Source organism: Lagenorhynchus albirostris, chromosome 1, assembly GCF_949774975.1.
Source record: "Lagenorhynchus albirostris chromosome 1, mLagAlb1.1, whole genome shotgun sequence".
NCBI lineage: Eukaryota > Metazoa > Chordata > Mammalia > Artiodactyla > Delphinidae > Lagenorhynchus > Lagenorhynchus albirostris.
The window spans coordinates 191,688,104-191,707,529 of record NC_083095.1 but is presented as its reverse complement, the minus strand read 5'-3'; the positions used below and the strand labels follow the sequence as shown (position 1 = coordinate 191,707,529).

At 42.0% G+C, this 19,426-nt stretch overlaps 1 protein-coding gene across 5 annotated transcripts in view; it reads right to left on the bottom strand.

Annotated features, from left to right (window-relative positions):
- The window catches only part of MPP7 (MAGUK p55 scaffold protein 7), a 253,485-nt gene that overhangs the window by 147,196 nt on the left and 86,863 nt on the right, over positions 1-19,426 (bottom strand). For all 5 annotated transcript variants that reach the window (XM_060163543.1, XM_060163535.1, XM_060163558.1 and 2 more), the window contains one exon: positions 18,395-18,513. In XM_060163543.1, the coding sequence (XP_060019526.1) occupies positions 18,395-18,513 (119 nt within the window). The remainder of the gene's footprint in view (positions 1-18,394; positions 18,514-19,426) is intronic.

Below are 19,426 nucleotides of genomic sequence, written 5' to 3'. Positions count from 1 at the left end.
AATATAGTTCCCTGTGCTATACAGTAGGACACTGTGGTGTACCTATTTTATACACAGTAGTGTGTATCTGTTTGTCCCAAACTCATTTATCCCTCTCTCCACCCCTTACCCTTTGGTAACCATAAGTTTGCTTTCTATGTCTGTGAGTCTGTTTCTGGTTTGTAAATAAGTTCATTTGTCTCATTTTTTAGATTCCACATATAAGTGATATCATATGATATTTGTCTTTCACTTAGTGCACTTAGTATGATCATCTCTAGGTCCATCCATGTGGCTGCAAATGGTGTTACTTCATTCTTTTTTATGGCTGAGTAACATTCCACTGTATATATGTACTACATCTTCTTTATCCATTCATCTGTCAATGGACATTTAGGTCGCTTCTATGTCCTGGCTATTGTAAATAGTGCTGCTATGAACATTGGGGTGCAGCTATCTCTTCGTATTAGAGTTTTCATCTTTTCCAGATACATGCCCAGGAATGGGACTGCTGGATCGTATGGTAGTTCTATTTTTAGTTTTTTAAGGAACCTCCATGCTGTTCTCCACAGTGGCTGAACCAATCATTCCCACCAACAGTGCAGGAGAGTTCCCTTTTCTCCACACCTTTTCCAGAATTTATTTGTAGGCTTTTTGATGACGACATTCTGACTGGTGTGCGGTAATAAGTCATTGTGGTTTTGATTTGCCTTTCTCTAATTAGCGATGTTGAGCATCTTTTCATGGCCATGTGTATGTCTTCTTTGGAGAAATATCTATTTAGGTCTGCAGAATAGCTACATGTTAAAGCCACAGAACTAACCTGGGTTCCAGGCCAGCTCTACCACTTAACTGCCTGTGTAACCTTAGTCAAAGCAGTACCTTGCTCTTCTAATCTTCACAACGGGGACAAAGATTAGTACACATATCTCAGAGTTGCTAGAAGAAGTAAACAAGGAATTTAAAACTTTGAAAAGCACATGGCGCACAGTAAGGAATCAATACATAAGAGGTGGGGCTTATTTTGGTTTGCTTTGATTATTCTTAGATTCTACAGTATATCCATGGGAAAGGACTAGGACGTTATGAAAAAGGAACAGTAACGCACACACGGACACACACACAAACTTATTGGCAGCACGTAATTTTGACAGCACGTTCTTTAAAAATTAAATAGAAAGATGGAAAGTAAAAGTTGAGGCTATCTCTCCAAAAGCAAGAGCAGAAGAAAAAAAATTAGACTACTAATCCAGAAAGACCAATACACACCTAAAATAACTTCCAGAAAGGTGGAGAAGGAAAGAGCTGAGGGAAGGAAATTATCAAAGAAATAAGAGCAGAAGAACAAAAGTCTCCAAGCTGAAAAGGCCCATGGGATCCAACCACTGCAACACTGAGGTGCAGACAGAGAACCCCCAACACAGTAACGCTTATTGTGAAATTCCTGCCCCAACCCACTCTTACCTGGTAAGTTCTCAGGCAGCCAGTCCTCAGACCTCATTAACTAGCTCAGTAGTCACTTCTCCAACAAAACGTTCCCAAAAGTGAGCAAACACTCCCACCACCCCTATTACACGCTCTAAGTACCAAAAACCTGTCTGTATCTCGGTGTTAATGTTACCCTTATTTAAGTGATGCTTTGAGTACTGATTTCAAGAGTCACATAGCTAAAGAACAGACCACCACGTCTATTTTTTGCCATCGTATCCCAATTACCTAACATAAGGTACGATAAGCATTTAGGTACTTTTTGTACGAATGAGCCATGTAATAGAAGCACTGCTTCCTTGTAAATATAATACATTATTAATCACAACTACCTCTACCACAAAGTTCTTTACATGACATAAGGACATTTCACAAGTTTCTCATACCGTTTTGGCCTGCATTTGCTTCTTTTTATTTGTAATCCTTCAGCGACATAACTGACAAGTTCCTTGAACTAAATCTCAGATTTCCTAAAGGAATGAGTGTCACCTGGTGGAAGGACATAAGATTAAAAAGCAACTCGAGGCAATTATCTAAAGTTTAGTAGGCACAAAATAGAGACCTAGCAAATATTTACTCAAATTAGAAACTAAAGATGTATATCAACTTTGTCAAGTAATGAAAATCAAATTTTTATCATCTGCATAATGTAAAACATCCCAGTTTAAATAAATGAAATTTATAAATAAAATGTATTTTTAAGCTGGCAGTTAACACCATTTAATTTAGCTTCTAACTGAACTAAACACAGAAATGAAAAAAAAAGCACTTATAGCTTCTATTCTCCCAAGGTGCAAAAGAAAAGGAAGTTACAATTGAAACACTACTTGCGTATGAAATACATGATCTGATGTATTAAAGACCACTTTTTTTTAATTAGGAAAGCTCTTTATCAGAAGGTGTGTGTGTGCGTGTGTTTTATACTTTGATCTTGAGAGCCTGCGCTTGTTAAGCCAAAATAACCTCACGAAATTTAGTAAGAAAACAAGGGGACCATGAGAAGAATAAGGACAAAGCTGTCGCGATGGGAAAGAACGGGAAATTAGAGATGGACGATCAAGGACGGCACACCCCACTGCACTGGGAAGACCACAAAAAATAGTGAGACTAAAATACACGTCCACTTTTCTCCAGAGGGACGTGCGTGTGTATCAAGAAAGAAAACATGACTAAGTTTTGACAAGAAAACAAACACTAACTTTTTAAGGTGCAACTGTCAGATCAATAGCAACCACTTAAAGCAACGAACTTCATGGATGTTAATAGGCATTTATCTTCACCGCTACATCACTGAGCTGTACGTGAAAAACAGAACAGAAATACCACACGGTGAAGGTGCCTGTTGCGAGTCAGTGGGGTAAACTGGGCGACAACCACCCCCAAGTCTTTAGTGGCTTCTAACAGGGAAGGCCTGTTGTCGCCTGATACTACAGGTCCTGGGGACTCTGCTCACACGCCCACGTACCGGACTGGGGAGACGGTGCCCCTAGCATCTCACACCCTGTCACCGAGGGGGCCGGAGACCAGGCCAGCTCCGCACCTGCTCCTCGGGGCTTCTGCCCTGCAGCCGCACCTCACCTCCACTCACATTTCATCCACTCCCCAAGTTTCATGGCCACGACTAACGACTAACATCAAGGGGCACGGCTAAGGTGACTTCACAGGTGCCTGCGAACTGTATTACCCTAGGAGAGATGCAGGATGGCAGGAAGGATGCTTTTGTGATTTAGAATGAAATCATTTCAAATTGATTAAGTCCATTTTATATACACAAAAGCCTACGATTTCACTCTGAGGGGGTTTTTTAATAATAAATTTGCATTAAAGTCTTGGTTTATAAAATTCCAATAGAGCGTTTTAAACAACATTTTGAAACTTTGAAAAGTACTTAATCTGAAAATGTTAAGGATTTTCTAACTATTTTACGTGAAAATGGAAAGAATTATAAAATCAACAGTACATGATTTCCAAATCATGACCACCAAAGAACACCCCTCATTCCTACTATCTTCACTGACATATAAAAAACATTAACTAACATTAATTTTTTTTTTTTTTGCGGTACGCGGGCCTCTCACTGCTGTGGCCTCTCCCGTCGCGGAGCACAGGCTCCGGACGCGCAGGCTCAGAGGCCATGGCTCACGGGCCCAGCCGCTCCGCGGCATGTGGGATCTTCCCGGACCGGGGCACGAACCCGCGTCCCCTGCACCGGCAGGCGGACTCTCAACCACTGCGCCACCAGGGAAGCCCCTAACATTCATTTTAAAACAGGTGGATTAAAAATCTTTCTTTACTGTCATCTACCTGTGATAAAGACGACACAACTTATGCAACAACTTGAGTTAACTGAAACTGATTTAAAAAACCAACTACATCTTCAATTATTTACGAAGGACCACAGTATTTCAATAAACAAAGCCAGTGGGGTGTGAGCAGCCCTTCCTATGCCCTCAGCAAGCACTCAAGTATTTGTGAAATAAACGGAAACCAAACTGGGAAAGACAAAGCCTGGAAGGGAAGGTGCCCAGTCTCCCCTAATAGCCACCTCCCTTGAACACCTACGTCACTTGTAAGCCATGTGGAATATGCAGGGATGAACTACACACAGCTGCCGCCCAAAAGGACTGGCTTCAACGAACAACTATCCCCGTAATTACAGCAGGTGCCAGAAATACGCTACATGGACGCTCACAACCAAAGGGGAATATTAGATCAGTGCAGACAGCCATGGAGAACCTCTCTGGAACCAGCATATAAAAATAAATCAGACCTCAGACTTGGCGGGGGGCTACAAACACCTCACACCCTAACACATGCTCTCCATAAGATCCACGAGCTAAGGGTTTTGTACTGGACGGTGGGTCTGTCCAAGATGCTTCTGTCTTCTGCATTTAAGACAAAAAGCATCTGTGTGTATGTATGCTGTAACACAATAAACTATCAGAAAACGTAGATGGGACACAGACCGGAAGATCCTTAAAACGCATATAAACAAAGATCCAGTATCAGATATATAAAGTAATTCCTACAAATCAACCAGAAAAAGACAAATAACCAAAGAGAAAAAGCAGGCAAAGGATAGAAAAAGGCATAAAAAGGAAATTGGAAAAGCTCAATCTCTAATATTCAAATAAACAGAAACTAAAATAAAGGGACAGTATTTCAAATTGATCCTGTTGGCAAAAATTAATTCCAAGCGTTAACACAGGTGTAAAGCAATTGGGACCCTCCTTCTGTTGGTGGGAGTGTGAAAGGAAACAATCTTAGAAGAGCAATCTGGTAACACCTAAAAAAGTGTGAGATGCACCCCAGTGTTGGTGCATTAACAAAACGTTAAGCAAAAAAAAAAAAAAATGCAAAAAGATGTAAGTATGATTCTAACTATAAAAAGTTTTCAAACAGAAAAAATAATACTTCATATTTTTTAGGAACAGAAGTTCAAGATAAGGTGACCTCTGGCAGGTGAGGGATAGGAATGGAAACAAGAAGGGGCCCTCAGGCTTCAACCAAACCTGCAGTATTTTCTTTCTTAAGCTGCGCGGTGAATATGTGGGTATTCAAGCTATGGTTCCGCCGTTTTTAATGCCCAAAATATTCTATGACATTTTTAAAGTGAAGGAAAAGTTAGAAAACACATTTAGCCAACTCGAGAACTTTTTCAAGAATTTCAAATCATAGACTGTATTAATTTCCATTTTGCAATTTTACGGAGAGAAAGGAAATAAAAAGGCAAGAACAAAAGTTTATTAAGGCAAGAAAACATCATCCTGAAAAAGCAGAAGTGCAGCCAAAGGGATAATGAGAAAAAGAGTGAAATCCTGGGATAAAGCACGGAACACAGCTAACAAGAAGAAAGCAATGGAGGAGGTTTATGGTGATAATAACAACGGGACTCATGTACCAGGTCCATTTAAAGCATGTTTCATATGCTAATTCCTTCATTCCCGGTAAGAAGCATACAAGGTAGGCACTGCCACTGTCTCCATTTAACAGGTAAGGAAAAGGAGACACGGTGAGGCGCGGCCCTACGGTGAGGCGCGGCCCTACGGCGAGGCGCGGCCCTACGGCGAGGCGCGGCCCTACGGCGAGGCGCGGCCCTACGGCGAGGCGCGGCCCTACGGCGAGGCGCGGCCCTACGGTGAAGCGCGGCCCTACTACCATCTTGCTCCTGGCACCGTGTTCCCGGCACAGCGAGAATCTGAGGACAAGCAACACGGCTGCACAGCCCCCGCTCTAAACCACTGCCTCAGACGTGTACTCACAGGAGGGGCCAGCTGGGTACCTGGGCACGCAGAATACGCCTCAACATTCGCAAGGCAACTAGACAAATGCAATGAGAACGAACGACCGCAAAAGCGAGAGCAAAAGGGAAAAAGAAGCAACAGAAGGTCCGAAGTTAACCTGAATGATGAAGTCGTCCTGGAGGTTACAAGACGCCTCCCTCTAGAAATTACCTTGGTCTCCTTCAGCCACATATGGAAACCACTCGTTGACGTAATGATTCTGAGCAGAGTGCCTAACGTACCAAAATAAACTTCAGGGAACATTACCCAGTCCCTCCCCCCAAATCAAATGGAGTTTACACCGAAAGTTTACTTGTGATTCTCATTTGTTTAGATTTGGGGACACATACCCTAGAAATACTGTTTAAAATGGCAGCTAGGTCTCCAAGCCAGCCCACAAGAGCATGTGAAATTTCCCTTGAACCTGGAGTTCTCTGTGAACAGCGTATGTGTTCCTGTACACCTTCCGACACAACCTAGAGAAGTGCGGACCTAGCTCTACGTGACCCTGCCACGTCATACTGCGTCAGGGCCCTGAGGAACAGCCTGCTCCCTTTTCCTCTCTGGGTCCACAACCATCGTCGGTCAATGTACTCTGAGAACCAATTCAGAGCATCAGGACCACGCTCACGGCTCAACAGCATCCCGGCAAGAGGACGCGAACTACTGCCTGCCCTCACGTTAAGGTAAGGCCTCCAGAAACAGCACAGTCCAGAGCTGGGGTGATAGGGAGGGATGACCCAGGGTACTAGGACTGCAAACACAGTTCACTAACCCAGGCACTCCCCACCCGGGTATGTCCAATCACCTGCAGAACAATTCTGCAAACCCTAACCAAGGGGGGACAGGCACCTCTCTGTGCCCAGCAACGCCACTGTTAGGTAGAAACACCTAGAGAAGCTGGATGTTTCCCTACTGGAATTAAGTCTCTGAAAGTGGAGAATCACGGGAGTCGCCTCCAGAAGGGAAGTGAGAGGGTTACTGACGTCCTGGCCCCATCCATTCTAGGGAATGAACTGTTCTTGAGTCAGGTAGGATACCCTGCACATTCATGTTTGTGGAGAATGTACGTTCTGTCAGTCAAATACGAATAAATGCAAATTCAGATGACTGTTCTAAAGCTAAGCATATTCAAATAAATATATAAATCTCACAGTAACTTTTGTTTTTTTTTTTGCGGTACGCGGGCCTCTCACCGCTGTGGCCTCTCCCGTTGCGGAGCACAGGCTCCGGACGCGCAGGCTCAGCGGCCATGGCTCACTGGCCCAGCCGCTCCGCGGCACGTGGGATCCTCCCGGACCGGGGCACGAACCCGTGTCCCCTGCATCGGCAGGCGGACTCTCAACCACTGCGCCACCAGGGAAGCCCCTCACAGTAACTTTTAAAAGATGCTCTTCCATTATATTAAACACAGACCCGGCAGGAGGAAACAGCCCCATGGAGTATCCATGGTCCTTGCTCCTATTCACCCATCCCCAGTCCCAAGCAAATCTCTGAAAAGGGTTACATATGGCCTCTGTTTTGAGAGAGTGAATTACAAGGGCAACAATCTACTCAGGGTCTCAGGAATTCCTATCTTCGGCAGACCTCACATATTTCTGTGCCTGAAAAAATGTAAGCTATGACGTAAGAAATAACTTCGTCTGGCTGCTCCAACAGAGCTGGCCGAACAGTTACCTTTGATTGGCCAAGGAGCGCTACCAGCTGCTGACACCCAATTCTCCGCTGTCAGACCAGGTGGCCAGGGGTCATCTGCAATGTCGGCTGCCTTGTCCTTTTCCTCCCACCCAAGGCAAACGGTGTTGCAGAGGCAAGTAACATAACCTCCCCAACGGGTTTCCTCTCTGAACCTAACACCCCCTCTCCCCCGCAAAACAGCACAATTTGTTTCTGCAGAGCCCGGGACCAGTGTCTTGTTAAATAGCCTTTCAGCCTTGAATCTGATTTACTACCGTGTAAATATCACCTTCCCCCCCATATGATGCTTTTCGTTGCTTCTAGATTAAAGCAAGAGAAAAACATGGAGTGCCTGCATGATTATAAAACCACAGCTCAATAAAATTCTCTCTCTCTTTATAGCTTGACTGTATCAATTATCCTGGAAATAACTACTTTCCAAGCAAGTCTCATGGTGCTAATGATTAAGGAAACTGGAATTAGTGAAAGATTAAGATCAAGCACTACCTTCCAGCTGGTTTTTCGTTTCCTCAAGTTTCCAGGTTGGAGATATAACATTTTTAAAGTACATTCTCATTCACAGGTTGCTTTCTGAGCATCTGCTCAAGACTTATTTTCAGACTCAAGATTAAGATTTTCACTTTTAAAATTCTACCTAAATTCATGAGCATAAAAACTTCACAAATTCATATTAATGTGGAGATTGAAAATAACCCCCCCGCCGAGTTATCCCTCACACCTTGCTTGCACTTCTCAGCTACTCTGCCCACGGCGTCATGCGTTTCATTAAAAACAAAACTGCAAGACATCTTTCAGAAGAGAAATCGAACATTTCCAATTACAAATGTAATTTGGTAAGGAGCTATTATCCAAAATACATAAAGAACTCTTACACATCAGTAATCAAATGACAGCCAAATAAAAAAGATGGCAAAGGGAGATTTCTGGTTTCAGCTCAGACATGTAAGGAGAATGGGAGTTGCAGGACACAGTGCCACTCTGAAATCAGGACAGACAGGAATGCAGAGAGTCGTGGCTGAAATCAGCTTAGCAGGGGCACATGTTACTGGGGCCAGAAACTTGTAGGGACCCTTAACTGGTGACATTGACAAACTGATGGTGGGCAAATGTGACTAGTCCGAGGGTTAAAAACTCCTGGGGACCCAGTCTTGGAGGAGACCCTTGCACTTCCCTCCGGGAGCCCCACCAAGTTCTCATGGTGACAGGAGAAAATCCCCTATTATTTCAAGCAGGGGAAGGAGAAAGGTAATCATTGTGAAATACAAAGGCCAAGAGCTTTCTCCATCAAAGCCCTCCCCTCTAATGGAGGGGAGCTTTATTTGACCTGGGGAAAGGGCGGTAAGATAACCCTAGCCCCCTCTGGCCTTCCTGTCTCAAATAAGGGGAGAAAGGAAAGAGAAGGGAAAAAAAAGAGGCTAAGAAATGTTTCTGAAGGCCCTCAGAGCCCAGAAGCTGACATTTAATCAGAAGATTATATAACAATTCCTCTCCCCTACAACTCACCACCATCAACAGGGCTCTAGTAAAGTAACAGTGGATTGTAACTGAGAGAGCCATGAGACACAGACTCCAAGAGAGTTCTTAAGGAAAGACAAAGGGGACAGGGGAGGGGAGACACTGAGAGCTACAGCCAACATTGAACACAGCCAGGTCAACATAAAAACTCACATGAAAAGCCTAATTACCTCAGTACCTATTACCCAATACATCATGTCCAACTTTCAACAGAAAATCACAAAGCATGATAAAAGGCAATAAAAACACGGTCTGAAGAGATAAAGCAAGCATCAGAACTAGACTCAACTCTGACACAGACTTTGGAACTATGAAACAGAGAACTTGAAATACGTGTGATAAACAGGCTAATGGCTCTAATGGAAAAAGTGGACAACATGCAAGAACAGATGGAAAATGTAAGCAGAGAGATGGAAACTCTAAGAGAGAATCAAAGTGAAATGCTAGAAATGAAGAACACCATAACAGAAATGAAGAATGCTTTTGATGTGCTCATCAGTAGACTGGACATGGCCAAGGAAAGAATCAGTAAGATTGCAAATATGTTAATGGAAATTCCCCAGACTGAAACATAAAGAGAAATAGGATGAAAATTTTAAAAAGGAACAGAATACCCAAGAACTACAGGACAATTACAAAAGGTGTTACGTACACATAATGGGAACATCAGGAGAACAGAGAGAGAGAGAAGAAATATTCCAAGTAATAATGGCTGAAAATTCTCCAAAATTAATGACAAAACACCAAACCACAGGCCCAGGAAGCTCAGAATACATCCGACAGAATAAATCCCCAGTAATCTACGCTTTGGTACACCATACTCAAACTGCAAGACCCAAAAATGAAGAGAAAACCTTGAAAGAAGTTCAAGTGAAAAAACACCTTACCTATATAAGACAAAGACAAGAATTACATCAGACACCTCGTCAGAAACTATGCAAGCAGGAAGAAACTGGAGTAAAATATTTAAAGTGTTGAAAGGAAAAAACAGCACCCTAGAATTCTGTATCCAGTGAAGCTGTACTTACAAAGTAAAGGAGGAATAAACAAACAAATTTAAATTTAAGAAACCTGCTGTCAGTAGACCTGCCTTGCAACACGTGTTAAAAGAAGTTCTTCAAGAGACAAGGAAAGTGATGTAGGTCAGGCACTCGGAAATACATTAAGAAGAGAAGAGCATCAGAGTAGGAGTAAATAAAGGTAAAACAAAACTTTCAGTTTTATTATTCTTAAGTGATCTGATAACTGTTTGTTCAAATAGCAGTAACGTGTTGGGTGACTACAGTCTATGGATAAGTGAAATGAATGACAGCAATGTTATAAAGGGTGGGAAAAAAGGAATTAAGAAGATTCTTTATAAGGTACCTGCAACTACCTGTGAAATGGTACAGTGTTACTTGAAAGTAGACCTAGATTAGTTGTAATGCATGCAGCAAACTCTAGGGCAAGCACTAAGAAATCTTTGATATGTTAAGAAAGAATAAATGGAATCATATAAGGTGTTCTACTAAAAGCAGAGAAGGAAGAAAGGGTGATAAAAACGTAAAAAAAAAACAAGTGTTATGAATAGAAATCAGTGGCAAATATGGCAAATATAACTCAGCTATGTCAACAATCACTTTAAATATGAATGGTCTAAATATACCAATTAAAAGACAAAGACTGTGAGAGCAGATTAAATAAGGAAGAACCTACTGCCTACAAGAAACCCACCTTAAATATAAAGACACAGATTGATTAAAAGTAAAGGAATGGAGAAAGATAAACCATGCAAAGAAAGCTGGAGTACCTGCATCTATTTCAGACACAGCGGGAGCAGAACAGGGAATACTATAAGGGATAAAGGAGGGAATTACATAATGGAAACGGGGTTATTTCTCTGAGAAAACATAACAATCCTTAACGTGTATGCACCTAACAAGAGTGTCAAAATACATGAGGCAAAACTGGTAAAACTGCAAGGAGAGGGCTCCCCTGGTGGCACAGTGGTTAAGAATCCACCTGCCAATGCAGGGGACAGTCAAGCCCTGGTCCGGGAAGATCCCACGTGCCATGGAGCAACTAAGCCTGCGTGACACAACTACTGAGCCTGCACTCTAGAGCCCACGAGCCACAACTACTGAAGCCTGTGTACCTAGAGCCCGTGCTCTGCAACAAGAGAAGCCACTGCAATGAGAAGCCCATGCACCCAATGAAGAGTAGCCCCCTCTCGTTGCAACTAGAGCAAGCCCACCCTCAGAAACAAAGACCCAACACAGCCAAAAATAAATAAATAAATTTATTTTTAAAAAATTGCAAGGAGAAATGAACAAAGCCACTATTATACTCAGAAACTTCAACACTCTTCTATCAGTAATTGACAGATCCAGCAGGCAGGAAGTCAGTAAGGATATGGTTGAACCAAACAGCATCATCAAGCAACTGAATCTAACACTTCATCTAACAATAGCAGTATACACATTCTTCTCAAGCTCACACAGAACAAGACCGACCACATTCCGAGCCATAACACACCTTAGCAAATTTAAAAGAACGGAAATCATACAGCATATGCTCTCTGATCACATGGAGTTAAAACAGAAATCAACAGAAAGCAGTAAAATCTCCACATATTTGGGAATTCACCAACAATTCTAAATAACACACGGGTCAACGAAGACGTCTCAAGATAGATAAATTTTTTAAATACTTTGCAATAAATGAAAATACAACTTATCAAAATCTGTGGGATGCTGCAAAAGTAGTGGTTAGCGGGAAAGTATAGCATTGAAGGTAAGAAAAACAGAAAGAACTAAAATCAGTAACTTAAGTGTCTACCTTAGGAAACTGAGAAAGAAAGAGCAAGGAGAAAAAAAAAGAATAAAATACAAGCAAAAAGCAATAGAACTGAAACAAGAAACAGGAAAACTCAATGAAACCAAAAGCTGGTTCTTTGAAAAGATTAACTGATAAGCCTACAGCCAGGCTATCCAAGAAGAAAAATGAGAGAAACACAAGTTACTACTAATAGCAGAGTCATCAGCATTATGAGCCCCATGGATGTTAAGAGATAACAGAAGATTATAAGTAATTCTACGCCCTCAAATTTGATACATGATTCCACCAATTCCCTCAAAGATACAAGAGACAAAAACTCTCACACAAAGATAAACAGGTGATCTAAGTAGGCTTCTATCTATTAAAGAAACTGAATCAATAATTAATAACCTTCCCAAACAGCAAGCACTAGGCCCAGGTGGTTTCACTGGTGAATTTGAGGGAAAAATCATCCCAATTCCCTACAAGCTCTTCCAGAAAAAATAAAAGCAGAGAGTGCACTTCCTAACTATACACCTAACCATATACCAAGCATTGCTCTACTACCAACACCAGATAAAGACATTACAAGAAAGGAAAACTACAGACTAGAATCTCTTATGAACAGAGACGTAAAAATCCTCAACGAAACATTAGCAAATCAAAGCCAACAATGTATAACACGAATTATATACCAAAACCAAGGGGCATTTTTCCCAGGAATGCAAAGGCTGGTCCAAGAAGTAATAATGTAAAATCCACCACATCAACAGGATAAGAAAAGTCATATGATCATATCAAGAGATGCAAAAAATCATTAAAAAAAATCCAGCATCCACTTATGATAAAAACTCTCAACAAACTAGGAATAGAGAGGACTTCCTCAACTTGATAAAGAATATGTGTAAAAATACCTACAGCGAACATCATACTTAATGGTGAAAAACTAGATTCTTTCCCCCTAAGATCAATAACAAGGCAAGGAGGTCCCCTCCCGCTCTCCATTCATACTCAATACTTTACTGAAATTCCTAACTAATGCTGTAAGAAAAGGAAACAAAAGGTATGCAGATTAGGAAGGAAGAAATAAAACTGCCTTCGTTCATAGATGACATGATTATCTATGTATTAATAGAAAATGCCAAAGAATCAACCAAAAAAACCTCTGAAACCTACTAAGTGACTACAGCAAGGATTCAGGATACAAATTTAATATACAAAACTCAATTACTTTTCTATACACCAGCAATAAACAACTGGAATTTGAAATTAAATTAGTATCCAAAAATTAGGTATAAATCTAACAAAATACGTACAGAATATAAATAAGTACAAAAAACTCTGATGAAAGAAATCAAAGATGATCTCAATAAATGAGAGATAGTCCATGCTCATGGGCAAGAATACATAATATTAAGATGTCAATTATTCCCAGTTTGGTCTATCTATTCAACATAATCCCAATCAAAATTCAAGCAAGTTATTTTGTTGCTATGACAAACTGATCCTAAAGTTTACATGAGTAGGTGAAAGACCCAGAATACCTGAAACAGTACTGAGAAGAGTGAGAGGATGGACACCACCCAACCTCAAGACGTACCATAAAGCTACAGTAATCAAGCTTCCCTGGCGGCACAGTGGTTAAGAATCCGCCTGCCAATGCAGGGGACACGGGTTCAAGCCCCAGTCCAGGAAGATCCCACATGCCGTGGAGCAACTAAGTCCGTGCGCCACAACTACTGAGCCTGCGCTCTGGAGCCCACGAGCCACAACTAATGAGCCCACACGCCACAACTACTGAAGCCCACGCGTCTACAGTCCGTGCTCGGCAACAAGAGAAGCCACCGCAATGAGAAGCCCGCGCACCACAACGAAGAGTAGCCCCCACTCGCCACAACTAGAGAAAGCCCGCACGCAGCAACGAAGGCCCAACACAGCCAAAAAAAATTTTAAAAAAGAAAATAAAAGCTACAGTAATCAAGAAGGTAGTATTGGTGGAAAAACAGACAAATAGATCAGTGGAACACAATAGAGAGCCCAGAAATAGACCCACACAATAAAAATCAACTGACCTTTCACAGAGGAGAAAAGGCAATTCAATGGAGACAGAATGGTCTTTTCAACAATTGATGCTAGAAAAATCGGATATTCAATATGCAAAAATTTGAACGTAGACATAGAAGTTACACCTTTCACAAAAATTAACTCAAAATCAATCACAGAGCTAAATGTAAAAACTGTAGAGGATAACAGAGGAGAAAATCCAGGTGACCCTGGGTATGGCAATGAGTTTCTGATCCATCTCCAAAAGCACGATCCATGAAAGAAAACTTAAGAGGAACTTTATTAAAATTAAAAACTTCTGCTCTGTGAGGACACCATTATGAAAATGAAGACACGTCACATGCTGGGAGAAAATATTTGCAAAACACATATCTGATAAAAGACTTGTACCCAAGAAAGACCAAGAAATGATAAAACTCAACAATAAGGGGGAAACAACCCATTTAAAACACAGACAAAAGATCCGAATAGACACTTCAACAAAGAAGATACACAGACGACAACTAAGCAACGAAAAGATGCTCCACATCACGACATAAGAGAGCCGCAAACTGAAACAGTCACGAGACACCATTACACACTTACCAGAACGGCCAACATCCACAAAACCGACACCCCCAGATGCTGACAAGGATGCAGAACAACAGGCGCCCTCAGGCACCGCGGGCGGGAACGCAGAACAGCACAGCCGCTCTGAACGGCAGACTGGCAGCTTCTCAGGAAGCTCCAGTCTTACCACATGACCCAGGAACCATGCTGCTCGGCCTTCACCCGGATGACCGGAAGACTCAACGCCCACACAAACCTGCACACAAACGGTTAGCGGAGTTGCATTCCTAACTGCCCAAGGCTAGAAGCAACCTTGACGTGGGTGAGGAGAGGACCTGCAGCCCAGAGGAGCTGGCAGCCTCCATCCTGAAGACGCGAGCTTCACACCTGCCTCCGGGTGTTTGTACAATACAGTTATTTCCTTTGCCTGACCGCCCCCTCCTCCCGCATAAATCCTTACCTGAGCAACTCGGATTCAACATGCAGGTTTTAGCTTAAACTACCGAATCCTCCTTGAGCACCTCTCAGGGGCCAGCACTGAGGGAGACACCTCGCGTGTCCCGTAACAGCTGTGAACACGGGCAGCCCCGGGATGCTGCAACTGCCCATCGCTGCATCTACAAGCCCTCTGGGGGGCTGGAGACGCCAGAAAACAAGGGGCTGCACCCGCCCTGCCGGAAAGCTTAGCCCTGGGGACCTACACGGTGTCTGGCATATAGTAAGACGTCAACAAAGACAGCGCCAACAAAGCAATCAATCATCGGAAATTAAAACTACGTAACGCAATGTTATAAGGGTCTAGTGAGCTTTATCCTTACTCCTGTAAGACTGAAATCACAGAAATACACACAGTAATTCAATCACATCAGGAAATTTTTCTTGAAAATAATCTGTTTGTGTTTTGTTGAAATACTTCCGAATCCCAAAAGGATAAAATTCAGATTGCTACCTTTTCTTCTCCTGTCCCCATACATGTATGCAACTATTTGAAAGGGGAGAAAAAGCATACACAGCTATTTAAAAGGTACTAAAAGTTTGACATTCTTATCCTAGAAATCCAACACCTGTGAAATAAGAACAAAAATTTCTTGAAGAAACGAAACTACCAGGCTTCTTTACAATAAATATAATACAGTTATGGAAGTCTTTAAGCCACATCTTGTTCTAAAGTGAACTGAAACCAGAGTATAAAAATACATACAACGCCACTGAATAAAATAAAATGTAAGGTAAGTAAAGGAATCTCAGCAGGAGAAAACACAAGGATGGGAGATAAATTTAGAAATGAGGTTCAGACACAAACTACACGCTTCATGGTTCTGTGTATTTGCAAAACGTGGGTCCAAAATGTGGCTCTGCGCTGACTGATGATCTATCAGCTTCACTAGGTCATGTGAAAATGGATACCCTTGTCTTGCCTCACATTATATATGGTATTTCCTAGGTCTTCTACCAGGACCATCTTTCTTCTGACCTCACCCTCAGCCTAACCCGTTTTCAGGATCTCGTGCTCAGAGTTATTATTATTCAACTTTTCTATTTAGAAGTTTTTCTTTAAAAAAAGAAATCCGCAGGTAACACAGTACAGGATCATCATAGCTCTTTTCCAGCGACAAGCTCACAACCTCCAGTAACTACCCCAGAGTGGAGCTCAAAATCCTACGGTGGCATGTGCTACACCTGCCACAGACCCTGACACCAAACCTACCTCTTCTTAAGTACATTTTACATCAGACCAGCAAGCTGTCTGCATTCAAAACTGTGTGGTGATTTAACAACCACTTTCTTTTCTACCTAAAAGAAGATGAGAACTGTGAAAATTTGGGGCTAGAACAAAATCAGGTTTTACATTCACCCAGTTCTAACCCATATACCAACAGCGTCAGCTGCAGGCAGAAGAGCGTAACATCAGAGCACATTATGATTCAGTCTAAAAACAACTCTTTTCAAACAAATTCCTTTTGCTCTGCTGAGATTTACGTCCAGAAGCCGAAGCCTTCTCTCCTCCCTTCAGTAGAGGCACTTGGAAACCAGCTAAGCAGGCTGTCCCGGCTGTTTAAACTACTGTCCCATGAGGCCTACCTCCTGCAGGGCATCCTAGGCTTTCCTACTTGAAAACTAACATAATGGGTCAGTCGGAGGACACCCTGGAGTCCCCAGTGGGGAGTGGGGAGTGGTTAAGAAAGGGAGGACGTACTAGAGTTACACACTAACGCTGATTTTAAAAATACACTTTACGGCAACTACTGAAAAACGTTTGGGACAGTACACACGCTGTTATGCTATTTAAAATACTAGCAATATCAATTCATTTGCTGCACTGTTTTTATAAACCAGATACCGATAACAGTTTGCTTCCTAGCCACTTAATTACGGACACATACTTGGAATAACAACCTATGCTGAAAACTCAACAACTAGTGTAACGAAAAAATTTTTTACACATTAGTCTTATTCTATTAATAAAAATAACAACCATCTCTGTCAATTCTTTTTGGTCCTTCACATGCTATGATAATTCATTTTTTTCTTAATAATTATATTTGCCTAACCCCTATAACTACAAAAAGAACTAAGACCTTCGCTACCTTATTTGAAACTCACAAACAACCTTGTCAATAAGTATCATAATTTCCATTTTATAGGCAAGGAAACTGAGATAGTAGTCACGTTATAAATAAATACAAACACACACACATCCATTGTTTGGGGGGCGTGTTTGTTTACTGATTAAGGAGTGATGATGCCATGTGAAATGTGTTTTATTCCTTCTCTCAAGAGAGCAAATCAATCTAATCAAATCCATAACTATCCAACTTCCAAACATTTAATACAGGAATATTTTCATGACTGCCTCAGTAAGTGATAAACTTCATCAATTATAAGCCCAAAACCATTTCTAACACATCGCAAGAGAGCAACTAAAAGACCTAAATTATTCAGAATACAAAGGTATCTTGGCAATTATAGAAAAACTAAATAAACCAATAAAGCACTCTTTAAATGTATTGCTAGGAGAGTGCCGCATATCAACACGCTAACTTCTTGAGAACTGCCACTGCCTGAAGCCCACAAACTGCAGCAAATCTGACAAGAGAAAAACGCAGCAAGTATTGTCCTGTCCTGTGAAGCAACCGTCCCTCAGAAGTCACTCACTTCCAAATACTATACATCGGTCAAAAAGCCTCTCATCACAACAGACAACCGTAACAGGTCGAGCTGAATGGAGGACAGGACCAGATACTGTTGAGGCATCCGTGTCCAGCTCGTCCAGACTCGAGTAAGACTCTAAATTTCCTTCAGCTTGAGTTAAAAGAGAGAAAATGCAACTCCTATTTCCAGAAGCAAGAGTGGCATATTTTCCAGTAAGTTCCTTGTTCTCGTCTCGCTATTTTAAGAGTCCTGCTCACTCCCAGCATTGCTGTGCGGCAAGATCTGGTTTCTGATGGCTGATCATTTCCACGGCGTGACGCTCGGCTAAAACGTCTCCCACACACTGCTTTTTATTCCTACTTAGCGTCCCTGTATTTATGCACAAAATTCCGTTTCAGTGGCACTGTGCCAGGAGAAGAAACAGCTTTGCTAGAATTTCACTTGACTTTATTAGAGGAAATTATTTTAAATTAATGTAGCTGCTGAACAGCTGTCATCCTGAACCTCAGAAAATATATTCCTTCTAATTTTTGCTGCGAACATTTATTTATTTAAGTTAAATTCCAGCTCATGAACGTTGACCACGAGGAGTCTAACCCTTCCTGCTACTATTTCACATTCCTTTTCTAAACAAGGGCAAGCACGGGCATGCTCCATCAGTATGCACAGCCAGATCACCACCATTAAGTGAAATCATCTATGTATTTTTGGTGGAATCCTTTTAACAACTTCCACGCCCGGCAGTGAAATGGAACAAGGCTGTTTTGTTTTCAGAGGGCAACAATTTGATCTCTGGTTTACTAGATGGCGCTCAAAATATTTTTCCATATGTTTTTCCGCGAAGATCATCTGACAACAGCATGGTTTACCTTGACTAGTGAATGCAGGCTTTTTTCACCAAACACATCCCAGAGGAAGGTCAGGTCCTCCTGGCTGTCCACATGTGGCCGCAGCCGGGCTGGCAGAGCCGCCAGCAGCTCACACAGACCTATAAATGGAAATAAAACACGAAGCGTCACCGCACAGTGTGGTCTCACCAACTTCGCTTAAGGTGTGCGAAACTGACAGCTGGAACGTGTCGCTTTTCCCGGATCTGTACTCTGGCCCATCAGGCAAAGCTCTTCTCCAGAGAAGCAAGGGAAGCTTTTGGATTTTTAAATTCCAAAGATGTACGTATTAACAGGCCTGTTTTTACCTTATGCGGTGGTCATTTTACAGTCCTCCAAGTTTACATAACCCGAGACAGAAAATGTGTACAAGCCTTCAAAAAAAAAAAAAAGAAGAAAATGCATACATTCCTTTCCTTAATCGTTATTACATTTCCCTCAATGTTAGCCAAAAAGTGAAGTGAGTCATGAATAGGAAAAACTTCTTTAGAAGAGAAAATTGATAGCATGGTCCATTAAAATGGTTTTGTGGTTTCCAAAGAGTTCCTAATAATATATAGCTTCAAAAACATTTGCGTTACTGAACGTCCAAAATCAAGTTCCCAGAAGTAAGCCAGAACAAACCATACTTGGTGTGGCATTATTTGTAGCCACGCTTTTTTTTTTTTTAAAACAATGACAACAACAAACTGCGTAGCACTCAGGCTAAATGAGACTCTGATTTGGAGGTATGTGACACCCCCGGAAAGAGTCAAGGCAACAGATGCAGGTTGCGCGTGCTCTCACTGGAAGCTCCCTGCAAGCAGACAGTAGCGCAGTGTCCCGGGAGCAGCCTGCACTGACCATCCGTCTCGTCCCCGGGACGGCAGACTCCTGTCCAAGAAATGCTGCAGCAGTGCTTGCCCGGGACTCTTCAGGGAGGTGACCTGGCAGAAGTCAGCATCAACTCAGAGCTCATGTTTCATTTTCCAGCGGGATTCCATGAGGTAAAAAGGACAAAATTCTTTTTATTTC